At 40.2% G+C, this 13,586-nt stretch overlaps 1 protein-coding gene across 2 annotated transcripts in view; it reads left to right on the top strand.

The window, feature by feature from the left end:
* Window positions 1-2,559: 2,559 nt before the first annotated feature.
* The window catches only part of cpxm2 (carboxypeptidase X (M14 family), member 2), a 27,012-nt gene continuing 15,985 nt past the window's right edge, over window positions 2,560-13,586 (top strand). For both annotated transcript variants that reach the window (XM_020605133.1, XM_020605132.1), the window contains exons 1-4: window positions 2,560-2,736; window positions 4,635-4,733; window positions 8,956-9,065; window positions 10,848-10,987. In XM_020605133.1, the coding sequence (XP_020460789.1) occupies window positions 2,562-2,736; window positions 4,635-4,733; window positions 8,956-9,065; window positions 10,848-10,987 (524 nt within the window). In that variant the 5' untranslated portion in view covers window positions 2,560-2,561. The remainder of the gene's footprint in view (window positions 2,737-4,634; window positions 4,734-8,955; window positions 9,066-10,847; window positions 10,988-13,586) is intronic.

Raw genomic sequence — 13,586 nt, 5'->3', positions numbered from 1 at the left:
CTGCTGAAAAGTATAATACCATTATAGGGCCCATTATTCTTTACACCCTCGCATTCTCTACCTAAAGCCTATCCCTTTTTTTATCAATTACAATGTGCCAAAACAGCAGCAGGGAGGTATTTTCCACTGAGCCTCCAACCTGTCACTCTGGGCACTGATGTCCAATTAATGAGAACTCGGCCAAGGGTTTTCTCCCCCTGTGAGAGATTATGGAACGAGGCAGGAGCTGTCACTCTTGTACCTTGGGTGTTCTTCACAGAGAAAGACAGCTATTGTCACAACATGTCTGCCTTAAGCTGCTCTGCTCCACAGCCTGATAAGCTGCAGTTTGATCTACCTACCTATTTCTGATCTATCTATTTCAGTGCAAGCATTCAGTCTGTTTCAGAAAGCAGACTTAGGAAATTATGTCATGTTTTAATAAATGTTGACTCTAAGTAACTTGTAAACTACAATACAGTACAGGTATTCTGTGAAAGGCAGGTGTTTAGTGACACAGAAAGTCTAATAAACAGTGGTGGACAGTAACTAAGTTACATTTACTGAAGTACTGTACTTAAGTACAATTCTGATACTTATGTAATAATAATAATTTATTTAAGGAACACATCAAAACTTTTGTTTAACATTAAGGAAAGATTGTGGATATTAATAAAAAGGCAAACATCAAATGCAGGTTTATCACAGGACACCAACTCCAGGCTCTTGATGAAATACAGCTGCCATTTAGCTGCAGTGTAATTACTGGGTGCATTTAGAGAAACCTTACACTCTGAGAGTGGCAGTTGTTTAAAGGTATGGAGGGAGGGTATTTCATGTGGTAAAATCTCACACTGCTCTTAGCTCCTCTCATCCTTCCTCTTTCTTGCCTTCCTCTTCCTCCCAGACAGTGTAGTGTAGATGAGGCGTGGGTGAAGTGAATGCCTGCCTAGCTGGCGAAAGCTAAATCCGGCTGAACATGGAAATCTCCAGCCTTGGGCTGTCTTGCCTCTCCATATCCTGTACGTCTGTGATTAACCTGTGGCCGCAGCCTCCTTTGGCTTCTATTCAGAAGCTCCCTCAGGTATTAAGTCTGATTTCCATGCACCCGTTTTATGCTTTTGTGTATGCAATGTCCATCCACAGCAGTTCCAGTAGTGAACCAGTGCATTTAAATTGGGCAGCATCCAGTCACTGGGCTTGTTAAAGGTCACTCACTATCTTTGCTTTAGTTTACTCTGCCTGAGGTTGCTAAAATGGCAGGAACTCTTAATTAATTAATTAATTAATTAATTGTGCAAATGCTCTGTGGAATCCCATCTTCATATGACTAAATCTTTTAAGCCCAAGGACAGACATTTTTATTAATAAAAATAGCTCTAAAGGTTTATACAGTAAATGCCAGAGGTAACATAATGGAATCCTTGCAATGACACTTAAAAAAAAAAATTTCAATTGGACTTTATAGCTGACAAAATCTGGTTTTAATCAGGAGTGTGTCAGGAAGAAAAGCTTCATCAGGAACAGACAACTGATGTGATGAGCTGTGACACACAGGGCAGCGCACAGTCCCTGCGTTGGAACATGCCTGTGTTCTCCACAGAGAGTCTGTTAAATCCGAACATGATTGTTAATGTGCAAATTGCTTAACTGAAACAAGAACAGTCTCAGCAAATCAGGGAGCTTGAAGTGGAGCAGCACGTTTATTATCTTTCCCAGTAAATGGAATAACATGTGGTGTTAGCTGACATTCAGTACTGGATACTAATGTTTTAACTGATAAGGCCAGATAACTGCTACTGTTTGGAAATGAATATTTTGTGCTAGTCTGCTGTTTAAACACACCCCTGTGTGGATCAGGAAGTTCGCCTCTGCTTGTCTTTTGGACACATAGAACCACAAACTGGTTGATAGCTGTTTCAGTCCCCAAGCTGATTCCCCCGCAGGAAAGAGGAAACTTTCCTCTGGTTAAAGCTATGCTTGTCCCAGACATAGTGGGAGGAGATGGAGATGAAAGCAAATCCTGTCACTGTATGCTTCCCAGAGAGGTTTCTACCTCTATTTCACTTCTGCCCACACCAATAAATGATTTTGCAATGTGTCAGCAGCCTGGACTGGTTTCAATCTAAAAGAAAGGGAGAAAAAAGATTTATTTTTGTGCCACCTGCCATCAACCAAAGTAGAGAACTGTCCTGCCTGTCTCCCTGCCTCTTCCCTCTCCTCTCCCTCATCTCCTGCTCTCTGAGTTTTTCCCTCCCTCACTGTATTTTTCCCAGGCTGAGGCGTTCATGGACCCTCTGGCTCCACGGCTTTCGTCAGTGACTTGGAGTGCTCTGAGAACTTTGTGAGCTCTCTCGGTATTGGAGTGGGAAGGGAGTGGAAGGGGAGCAGTTGATGGGACACAGCCCAGCAGCAGCAGCAAGCTCCTCTGGAGACTGCATCGGGACGCTCAGCAGGAGATAATCCCCTGGGTCATGACAAGACAGCACTTCAACCTCCTTACCTCCCTGGCTCTGCTGGGACTCTTTATGGAGCTTGCAGATCTCAGCCATGTCTCTGTTGGTGAGGATGAGGATTATTACATGCAGGAGCTGTTGACAAGAGAACAGTATAACCAAGTCCAAATCCAAGAGAAGCCTGTGGCCTCAGCAACTCACAGACATCAGCACCCAAGCCAAAACCCTGCCAAGAAGGTGCCCAAAGGAAAGGCAGATAGCAGCAGGCAGAAGGATCAAATCAAAGCTAATGCAAAATCAGGTAAAAGCACTGCCATTGCTCATCAGGACAACTTGAGAAAGTGTTTCTCTTCTTACAATCTCAAGATCTCTTGTGTATTTATTGGAAAAACCTTATTCATTTTCTAGAAACCCTGCACAAAATCATCATACCTGTGCAAATGCAGTAAATGAGCAGTATTTACTTTTTTGTTTTAAATGTTACAAGATGTTATACAATATTTTGACAGTAGAGGTTTGTTCAGCATCTAAAACTAAAGTTCTGTTAAAAACTTATGAAATAACCTGTCTGTGTTGCCACTAGATGACAGTGTGTGGCTAATCATTTCAGCTTTCTAAGACAAGTTTGAAGAAAACTAAAAATAAATGACAAAGTACAACTTAGTATTGTTCAGAACAGGTTAATTATATTTTCTCACACTTGTCTGATGAATTCAAATGGAAAATTTGAGCCATGAGATTGAACCTTGGTTTCCTCTGGGACCTCAGAGGAACATCTGAATTTAATTTACATGGTGATGGATGTGCAGAGAAAAACAACAACAACGACCACCTCCTCAGGTAGTCCTCCTCCTCACTCCCTTGCATTGTACATATAGATCAGAGCCATGCTTCAGTGTGACGCGAGCACAGTAGAAGGATTAATAGCCTCACACATGGTAGAGGTCGGGACCGCATTACAAGTGGGAGCCAGAACACGTGAAATCCATGTTTTCCCAAAAGCAGCAAAACATGGCAGTGTTGTCCCGTTATAGTAGCCTCTGCAAAGAGCTGTACAGCTAAAAGCTCTCTTTCTGTGAAACTTTCAGCACATGCAGTAGCAGGTATGTTTGAAATCCCCCCAGGTGATTGGAGGACAGTCAGAAATGCGAGGATTTTTGTTGATCGATGGCAGATAATTTAAAGCAGCTGTGTCGACAGTGACCTCATGTTTCAGGCATCTGGCTTCATGTGTCTCAGCGGGGATACCTGCTGCAGGTGGGACCAAAGGAGGAATATCTTGGATTAACCGTGAAATATCCAGAAGCCACTGCTGCCACACTGCATCATATTAACAAAACAATTTCCTGACTTTAAGGAATTTCATATAAAATTATTTTCAGTGTTTTAGGTGACAATAGATCAAACTGTGGAGGCTTAACCACTGCTAAATAGATTAATTCAAGTACTGCACTTAAAGCTACACTAATCATAATAATAGATCAAATGACCAGACATTACATTTATAGTATCTGTTTGACAGCTAATTACTATGCAGATTATGATTCAATTTAACTCTGCTGATGTTAGGTAAACAACAAAATGCCTTGTTGTTGAGAAGGAAAGAGCTTCCTCAACCTGTAGTGAAGCATGTTGACCCTCAACTGATATGAAAATATAAAAATGATGGTCCAAAATTAGAGTAACAAGGTTAAGATATCTTTCAAATTTGGATATTCATTATTGTTACTATTCAAAAACTAAATTTTCCCATTTTTGTGTGGTGAAAAAAACTTGTATTGGCAGCTTTAGAGATTTTTGAGTGATTCCAAAATGTTCATATAAGATGGAAAACCACATATCTTCATATGTGTATGTGCGTATTTCCAACCATTGGTACATGTTAAAGCACTCATGATTTGTAATGCTGACTCCATGTTACCACTAACAGTTGTTTGAATGCATGGCATTTACTTGGAGCACAAGAGTTAAAAGTTTTCAAATTCCGTGCCCAGGGACTGTCTGTTGCTTCAGTCCCCAATCTTGTATCCATATGTGTAGGACCGAATCCAACCAGAGCTTTGTTTCTTTGTCAGCACTGTTACTTTTTCTTCTCTATGCTGACAATAATAAATCTGCTAATTTAAAAGTGATTCAACCTTTTACAGTTCTAGACAATATATATAAATTCCTATGTATTATTGTAATGTCTTTCATCAGTGAAAACACCCAACAAAAAGACAGAGAAGAACAAGAAGAACATCCTGAAAACGTCAAATGGCATCTCGGAAGGAGGACAATACAACTCCATAAAAGTGGGTGAGTGAGGAACTGATGCCACTCTCACTTGTTGTGGGAAATTTATGATCTCATACACAGTCATTTTCCCTCCAAGGTGCAGGAGCCATTTCTCTAATTTCACAGGAGTTGTTAGGCAGAGGGGAAAAAACAAACTCTCTCAGAGATGACAAATATTTTGGAAAAGGGAAGAGTTTTCAGAACACATATTTTCCCTAGGAGGAAAAGTCCGGCAGTATAAGATGATGCTCTCAGATGTGAAGTCAAGCAACAGAGACAAGCAACATTGTGTTTGGTTTCCACGGCTCACTGTCCTCTTTGCCTATGAAACATTGTGTTTGGTTTCCACGGCTCACAGTATAGTTGCTAACTGAGGCCAGGATGCCCCAGTAGCCTTCCTGTCATATCAGATGACAGATTAAACTTGCTAGACTGAAAACGTAAAAGCAAAGTGGATCTTCTTTGATCTCAGACTTTCCACAGCGCTGCACGTGCACATATTGCCGCGATTACTCTTAAACACACAGTGTCAGACATTTCTAGCATAACAGGAAGCTGTATTTAATAATGTTATGAGTGGCTGTGGTGGCCTGTGTTGAATTTACGTTTTTATGGTGAAGCTGTTGAAAGACATCTACTGAGACAGACAGAAAGTCTGCCATTTTTAATTTGGCACAGGGAACCAGAGCAGAAACTTGGATATTCTTGCATGGAGGAAAATGGGAAGTATATGGCGACACGCCTGGCATAAAGCAGCCCACACATTTGAGATCTGGGTGCCTTAAACTTCCAAAATCATGTTTTCATAGCTGACTCAATACCAATCTGTTTTCTGAATTTGTTTCAGCGTATCCTGGAAACAGCAGATTTATCATAGCCACACTTTGAGGGCTTCAACAGTGTAGAACTCATAAACTCATGAGCTCTATTATTCAGCTTTAGAAAGCGTTTAGCTTCCTGTCAGTGCCTGGCACATCCACACAGACCAAAACAATAGGGAATTTTTTAAACAGAGATCTAAGACCAGCAGGGATTTTCAAAGTTTAATTCAGTGGATGTTTCAGCTGCTTATTCATTACTCCCATCAGACTTAACAGAATTTATTTAAACAAGATGTTTCTGCTGAGATATCACAGTTTGTCACGTGTGCGCAGTCAAGCTGCAAAGGCTGGGGATGATAAAATGGTAGTGAGTTCTTGAAAGACAGGGTTGTGGAAAAGTAAAAATTGGATCAAGGATTGTTGCGCAGCTGTCTGATGATGTGTAATGATGATTAATGTTATTTTCCTTTTAAAGCAAGACTGTACTTTTGAATAAAGAAATAACACGGTCTTGGCTCCTGAGATTCTGGGCCAATAGGACATTCATTTTAGAATTTAAGGAAATTTAACAAACTCATAGCGCAGGTTCTTTCTGTAAAATCTGAAAAACAGATTAAAAGGGGCCAGAGGCTCTGTTTGGAAGCAGTGAAATGCCTACTGTACACAAACACTTTAAAATGAATAAATCATACACCAAAGGTATTTCAGTACTTTACTACCAGATGTGAAATAAGAAATTGTGAAAAAAGCCAGATTAAATTTTGATCTGAGATTTGGTTTGGGCCCTCAGCAGCAACATGGCAAGTGGCCTAGGTATGAAGCCTTGACACTTGGTTTTCTCATTTCTATTACTGATTATTGTTGAAGCCAGATGCTGTGTTCCTGTGTGGGTCTTCTTGGAAAGGATTGCATGCAGATGGTGATGATTTACAGTTCTGCAACATGGCAGAGACTCATCTATTTTTGTCTGGCCTGCTCACCTTGATCCTCTGGGCTGCTTAGAGGGCTGGGTGGCCCCTCATATGTTTTGATTGCTTTATTCAGAAAGCCTGTGGACTTAGACTATGTGTGATTAATTCCAAAAAGATTTTAAATATTTGCATACAGGGTAGATTTCTGTAGATTGCTAACTGGTCTTGGCTTTGTCTCTGGTTTGTGAATCAACTTTTAGGCTTCAGTGTAAAGTGTAACCTGTCTCATGATGTGTACATTTTTATTGTTCATCTTCTTACTCTGTGACTTCTCTAAAAGTCTTGGTGCATGTGACTGATGATCTTCAGTGTCTCAGACATATCAGACTGTTGGGATGGTTTTACAATGCAGAGCTAGTTTTCCTTATGCATCAATATTTACTTTACTGTCCAACTTCACATGCATATCTCCAGATTCACAGTGTTTCTGAAAATTCCTTTGTCTGGGTTTACAAATGAACACTTCTTGGTGTTCATTTGTAAAGGAAGCCATTCCTGGCTGTCTGACAGCAACATGTGGGACATATGCTGTTTATACAAACAGACTGGTACCAGTCAGAAATTCTTGCTTTGAAATTCCATCGTTGTGGTCGAGGGTAAGCTGTAAACAGCTTGATCTGACCTTGGGCAGCAGAGATTTCATACATCAAGCTCGATTTACCTATTTGGCCCTCACTGGGAAATATCCATTGTAGTGTAAAAAATGATCCAGTCTCACACAAACAGCTCTATTTAGTGAACAGCAACTCAATTTCTACAGTTCTTTAAAGGCAGGAACCTTTTCAGATAAACTGCAAACTCTCTCAAACAGCAAATGAAAATATTTTAAGTTATGTGCAGCTTTCCCCTTTCAGCATCGTGTTTTTCCCAAATAAAGGCAGAGCGCCTGGAATACAACTGCATTCCTTGCCAAACCGTTGCTGTGGCATTTGGACTGAATACTGCTAACTGCCACTGTCAGTACCGCCAGTAAAGCTATGAACTATGTGACTCATTGCACAGTAAATTTAGCATGACCTTTAGTTTGGTCTGAGGATGTTCTAAAACATTTACTATAATATAACATAAATAGGAGCCATTAAGTTAAAATAACTGAATAAATTAACAACAGTTTTATTTGTTTTAGGGTTTAAGACATTAAGAATCATATACTGTGGCAGCTTAAGATCATTAAGCTTAAAATCACCCAACTTTACTTGAAGAAAACTATTGCATACTGGATACAACTTAATTTGTGCTGCAAACAATCTAGTATTGAGCCTATGCTGCTGGCAGACTCCTTCAGAAAGACTTAACCATAGCAAAGCAACAAACAAACAAAAAACTGTAACTAGAAGGCATGTTCTGTTAAGTCAACCATTGTTTGCATTGTGACATTTCTGACTTCATTTCATGACTAAACATGGAACCATGCAACACGCCTAGAGCAAAACATGAAGGTTACACACTACAGGCACTCCTAGGCATCACATACAGCAGTGTGCTGCACAGCTGTAACCATCTCCACTTAGGTTGTCCAGCGTTTTCAGGGGACATCACTCATTTAACCCAGCGTTCTGTTTGCTAGTCGTGGGGGGTGCTATTCAGATGGTGGAGACAAGCCTGAAAGTCAAGTCTGAGGAAATAGCCCAAATAAAGCTGGTGATGTCATAGTGATGTCATCAGGATATAGTACAGCAAAAAGTTTTAAAGGACTAAACAACTTTTTAATGATTGTGACCTGTTTTTCACTTTATCCCATTTTACAATGATTGGATTGGTTTAGAGTCCATAGTACACACTCGGCTGTGTGAAGTAAATGTAGGTGATCAATGTTCTAAGAATAATAAAACTGATTAAAATAATAAAATCTAAATCCTTAATGACTGATATGGTTCAGGGTGCAATTAGACGGCCGTGATAAGTGAGCATTTCAAAATTACTAGGAAATGTACAGCCATTAATCCCATGAAACCTGACACATTTGCTATTTTGTTCACACAAGCTCATCATTTTACTTTGATTTCTCATGATTTTGAGAAGATTAAGTGTTTACACTCCAGAGTAAAACACTAGATAAACTGTCTTTATCTTTCCCCCTTCAAGCTCAAAATGTGATGTGGGTGCTGCAGGTGATCAAATTAGCTGCAGGGAGACTTGTGCACTGCCACTGTGCCTTTGTCATTGACTGGAATGAAACTGTTCCAGCTCTCTATGTGTTGACTGCCTTATGTTTTCTGTACATTGCATCTACAGTACAGTATTATTAGATCTCAGTGATAAACACAGAATGCATCTGATGTCTTGTTTACTTAACACATTTGAGCTCACTGTGCACCCGGAATTACTCATTACTATTAACAAATACTGACTGAGGAGACATACTGTGCAGAATGCATTGCTCCTGGAGCAGTGCAAAGCATTATACATAACACCACCTTCACAGGCTAATTTGTCATGCTTGTTACCTAGAATGCCCTCCCATGGGACTGGAGACACTGAAGATTGATGATTTCCAGCTTCATGCTTCAACTACGAAACGTTACGGCCTTGGTGCACACAGAGGTCGTCTTAATATTCAGGTAAATGTAAAGTGTTGATGTTGCTAGGGAAACCTTACCAGAAATGTTAGAACTTGGACAATTTCATCTTTCCCTGGAAGCTTTAATGTTTTGTTTTGTTTTGCTTTTCTTGAGTGATTTATTTCTGCAAAGCAGCAGTATAAAAGAAATATGACTGAGATTCTTTTAGTCTTAGTTAACATTCAAGTTGCATTGAAAATGTTGTATCTTTTCCTCAATTAAATGTGGACAATACTATTATTGTATTTCAGCTCATAGAATTGTTTAATATCCCAAAGCAGAGAAAGTAATAGTGTTGCCATCAAAGTAGGGACACGTCTACAAACCTAATAAAAAGTAGTGGCATCTGGGAAAACTGGGAAAGAAGTATTTCTTGTTAGTGCAAGCTGTGCTCTGAGGGTATTAGCCTGCATATAATCTGCAGTAAACCTCATCTTCTACTGATTCTATTGCTCTGAATCCCACTACACAATTAATGACACACATACACATGGTCTTAATTCATTCAAGACAACAGCACTTTATGTTTTTGGAAACCAACAAAACAAAGGATTAGTTGTTTGGTGTGTGTGCAGCCCTGTGTACTGTACGTGTCTGTCAGGGATCACAAAGGGACAAAGGCAGGGTCCCTTTTAAGGACCAATTATATGTAAATAAAGAAAAACACATCAGAACCAGATGGTGCTTGTTGAATCGGGCCTGAGGCCAGTGAACTTGGTTTATTGCTGTAGTGGTTACAGTTTGTTTAGATTCCAGACACCAAAAGAACTGGGATGAATCGAACTTCTTCGACACTGGTAGCCACAGTGCACAAAAGCACAAACAAATGGAATACTAGAGGACACTGAGATTGCACATACATAATTGTAACAGAAATGTTTCAAAACTGTATTTGGGAGATGTGTGTGTCACGTCCGCTATAAGCCTTTCTGACCTACAGTATACCGGTCTCTGCTTATACCTGCAGAGAGCATAATGTGAATCTTTGCAGGACTATAATTTCAGCCTGAGTTATTTTGTACCAGAAATGCAGTTTCTGTTTGATGGCCCTTCCTATACTGTATACAGGACCGTATGTTTTTATAAAGACTTTATGCTTTTATGGTGCATGTCTTTATGTACACAAGTATGTATGTAAACATCATCACTGAACACAATGATGCTGAATTGCACAATATAGTTCACTAAACCTTTAACAGTTTCACATGTATATAAAAGTGTCATCTTAATTTTTTATTTTGGATGAACAAGATGAGCAGTGAGGCCTTTGAGCATATTGCATGTGTGTGACTGTTCACAGATCTCACTCTGAGTCGATCTTTATGAACTGAGAAGCATTTCTTGTCAAACTAAGCAAGTGTCAATAAAGTGTGTCTCCATGTTACCCCAGTAAAATATGTGCTAAAACTGTTGCAGAAAATTCAGGAATGCTGGGATTTGGAAAGAGGCTCTAACAGCCCTGTCTCACAGATGTATCCTGCATTCATTCCTGGAACTCAACTGGCTCCGCTTTGTCCTTGTTCATTCCCTTTAGAATCAGTTTTATATAATTCATTGTTGATATGCTGTCGTCATTCTGTTAGAAGACACCTTTTTTTAATCTTACAGCATATTTTAGATTATCAGACGATTAAATGTCAACATCTCAGTCTTGTTGACTTTTGCATATTTCATTATCTCCACCAGTCAGTGTGTTGTGCCATTCATAAAAGTGTGTGTGTGTGTGTGTATGTGAGTTAACATGTACATGTGGGATATGGCTCTGCTGTTTCTGGCCTACAGGCTGGCCTTCATGAAGATGACCTCTATGATGGCGCCTGGTGCGCTGGAAGGAATGACCCACTGCAGTGGTTCGAGGTGGACGCCAGGAGGCTGACAAAGTTCACAGGGGTCATCACACAAGGCAGGAGCTCCCTCTGGTCGTGAGTAGGAACCCTGCAGACATGCATGGAGAGTTACAGATAGTTGCACAGAGAGGGTGAACATTTTCTTGTCCAAGTTAACTTGAAAGGATAAATTTGGGGGGTTTGTGCCACTGGGCTGCCTGCTTCTCACCCACTGGCAGCTGGGATGGGCTGGGTATGAGTTTCAAAATGACTATGTTTAAATGAAAACTGAAAGTAGACAGACAGCAATAACTGTTCCACAGCTCTGAACGACTCTTGGATTTTCCTTTAAACCCAACTGGAAAATTTGACTTCGCAAATATAAACAAAACAAGCTTTTCAGTACGGTCCATATGGCACTAAACATTCACTGGTGTTTGACCATTTCACAAATCTGTTTTGATCCCTTCACTGTGGAATTAAAGGTCTGTGTGTTTGATTGATTGAATTGGAGCATCATTTTCTCATCTCTCGTAAAAGGGCAATACATTATAAAAACACTTATCAAAATGGAATTTGTAAGATGTAAACTTGTATTTGGGAGACGTGTGTGTCACGTCCGCTATAAGCCTTTCTGACCTACAGTATACCGGTCTCTGCTTATACCTGCAGAGAGCATAATATGAATCTTTGCAGGACTATAATTTCAGCCTGAGTTATTTTGTACCAGAAATGCAGTTTCTGTTTGATGGCCCTTCCTATACTGTATACAGGACCGTATGTTTTTATAAAGACTTTATGCTTTTATGGTGCATGTCTTTATGTACACAAGTATGTATGTAAACATCATCACTGAACACAATGATGCTGAATTGCACAATATAGTTCACTAAGATGAAAACTCAGACTCAGATGAAAGCAAAAAAAATAATTTAACAGTTTAAATATATTTATAGTACTCTAAGCATTGACTGACTACAGTATAGAATCAAGCAGTTGTGTGCTGCTAATAGTGTTTGCAAAACATGTTAAGAGAAGAATTACAGTGCCATTAGATCTCCAAAAATACAAAACAATGAGTATAATCTCATGATTTACTGTTCGAGTTCATCAGTATATTAGGCTCTCGGGTCTCTCATGAGTAAGCAGACATTTAAAAAATATTTATTATAAATGTAAAACCTGCCTACACATTCCATGCACTTTAATTACACTACCAGAGTATTTATTATTTTGGTGTTGTTTTTAAGATAAGGTCACATTTTATCCAAACACAATACTGTCTTAAATTTCACATTCCCCCCTCCCTACCATCTACCATCTCCCTCTGACTCTTGACAACTTTGGGCCTCTAATTGGAAAGGCTAGCACAGTCCTCTGGAAACGGCATCTTAGTTAGAGACAAGAGGTACTTTATCAAGCTGTAATTTTTATTCAAGGCCAGCATGATCTAAGGGCATAGAAGACACTGATACCTGAGACAGAATTTCTGCACAATTAGCACTGCCGGCACTCTGGGTAGTGCCAGCTCAGGGGCTTCTGTCTATAACAGCGTTTTAATTAGCAGAACTGGGAATTCTTACCAGGCTGGACCAGCTCAGCACCGATGTCTCTTTCCAGCAGCATGAGAGTCACTGCCAACCTACATACTGCACACACTCAGAGCTCTGCCTGGCATGACGGGACATTTAGTCATCAGGGAACTCTGTTCGCAGACAGACATAAAATACATTGTACTGTACTGTGTTGCTGTTTCACCTTGCAGTGTTCCACATAAGCTTCTTAGTGTAAAGGACATACTGGTGTGTTTGTAAAATTTAGCACCTTAACCACAACTCCTCTATACTTTTTGTGTCAACCATTTTCAAATGCATGCTGCACGCCACTCCACACACAGACAGTGGCATCGATCTTCCTCTTCGCAATTTTTTGCATGTTCTGTCATGTTTAAATGTATCAATGCATTAATGCTACTTTTAGCATTACTCACATAAATAAGACAGCTTCTAGACCTCTGAATCACTACCTGCTTTTCAAATTTCTCCAGCGATTAAAATGACTGAATAATTTAATGAAGGAATAGAACAAACATGACAATTTGCTCTCATTATATGGCTATGGTTTCATGGAATTCAGAATCAAAACTCAACCTAGTTAAAATGAAAGTCGTCAGCATGACAAACTGTCAGGTTTGCCCGGCTGCACCTGCCTCTCTCACTTCTCTCCCTCTATTTTAGCTCCCTTACCCCTGATTTCTTTATCTGACACACCTGCTTCACGTCCCCTGACTCACCACCAGCTGCACCTGATTAGTTTCTTCCTATTTATACCGTGCTCATCGTCCACTTCCCTGCCAGTTCTTTATATACTCTAGCCCGTTTCTATGCCGATCTATTATTTTGTCCACTATATATATTTGCTCAAGCTCTTCATCCCAGCTCCGTTCCTGCCTTGTGCCCCATGTCTTATCTTCCCAGCCGCTATCGTTTGTCCGGACCACGGACCTCCTCAACTCCACATCACTCCACCACGCAGGTCAATGCACAGTCTCCCATTAACTGTTTCTCTGACTCTGTCCCCCTCAGCAACCAACCACCACGACCAGTCCAGGAGTGAATCCCAGCGTCCGCACCCCGGCCTCCTCCTTATCATCTCATCACTGACTGTATGTTTTCCATGACTGCCGCTCGACACC

The sequence above is a fragment of the Monopterus albus genome, unplaced genomic scaffold (assembly GCF_001952655.1).
Source record: "Monopterus albus unplaced genomic scaffold, M_albus_1.0 scaffold69.1, whole genome shotgun sequence".
NCBI lineage: Eukaryota > Metazoa > Chordata > Actinopteri > Synbranchiformes > Synbranchidae > Monopterus > Monopterus albus.
The sequence above is the reverse complement of the archived record's forward strand: the minus strand, read 5'-3'. Positions and strand labels throughout refer to the sequence as shown.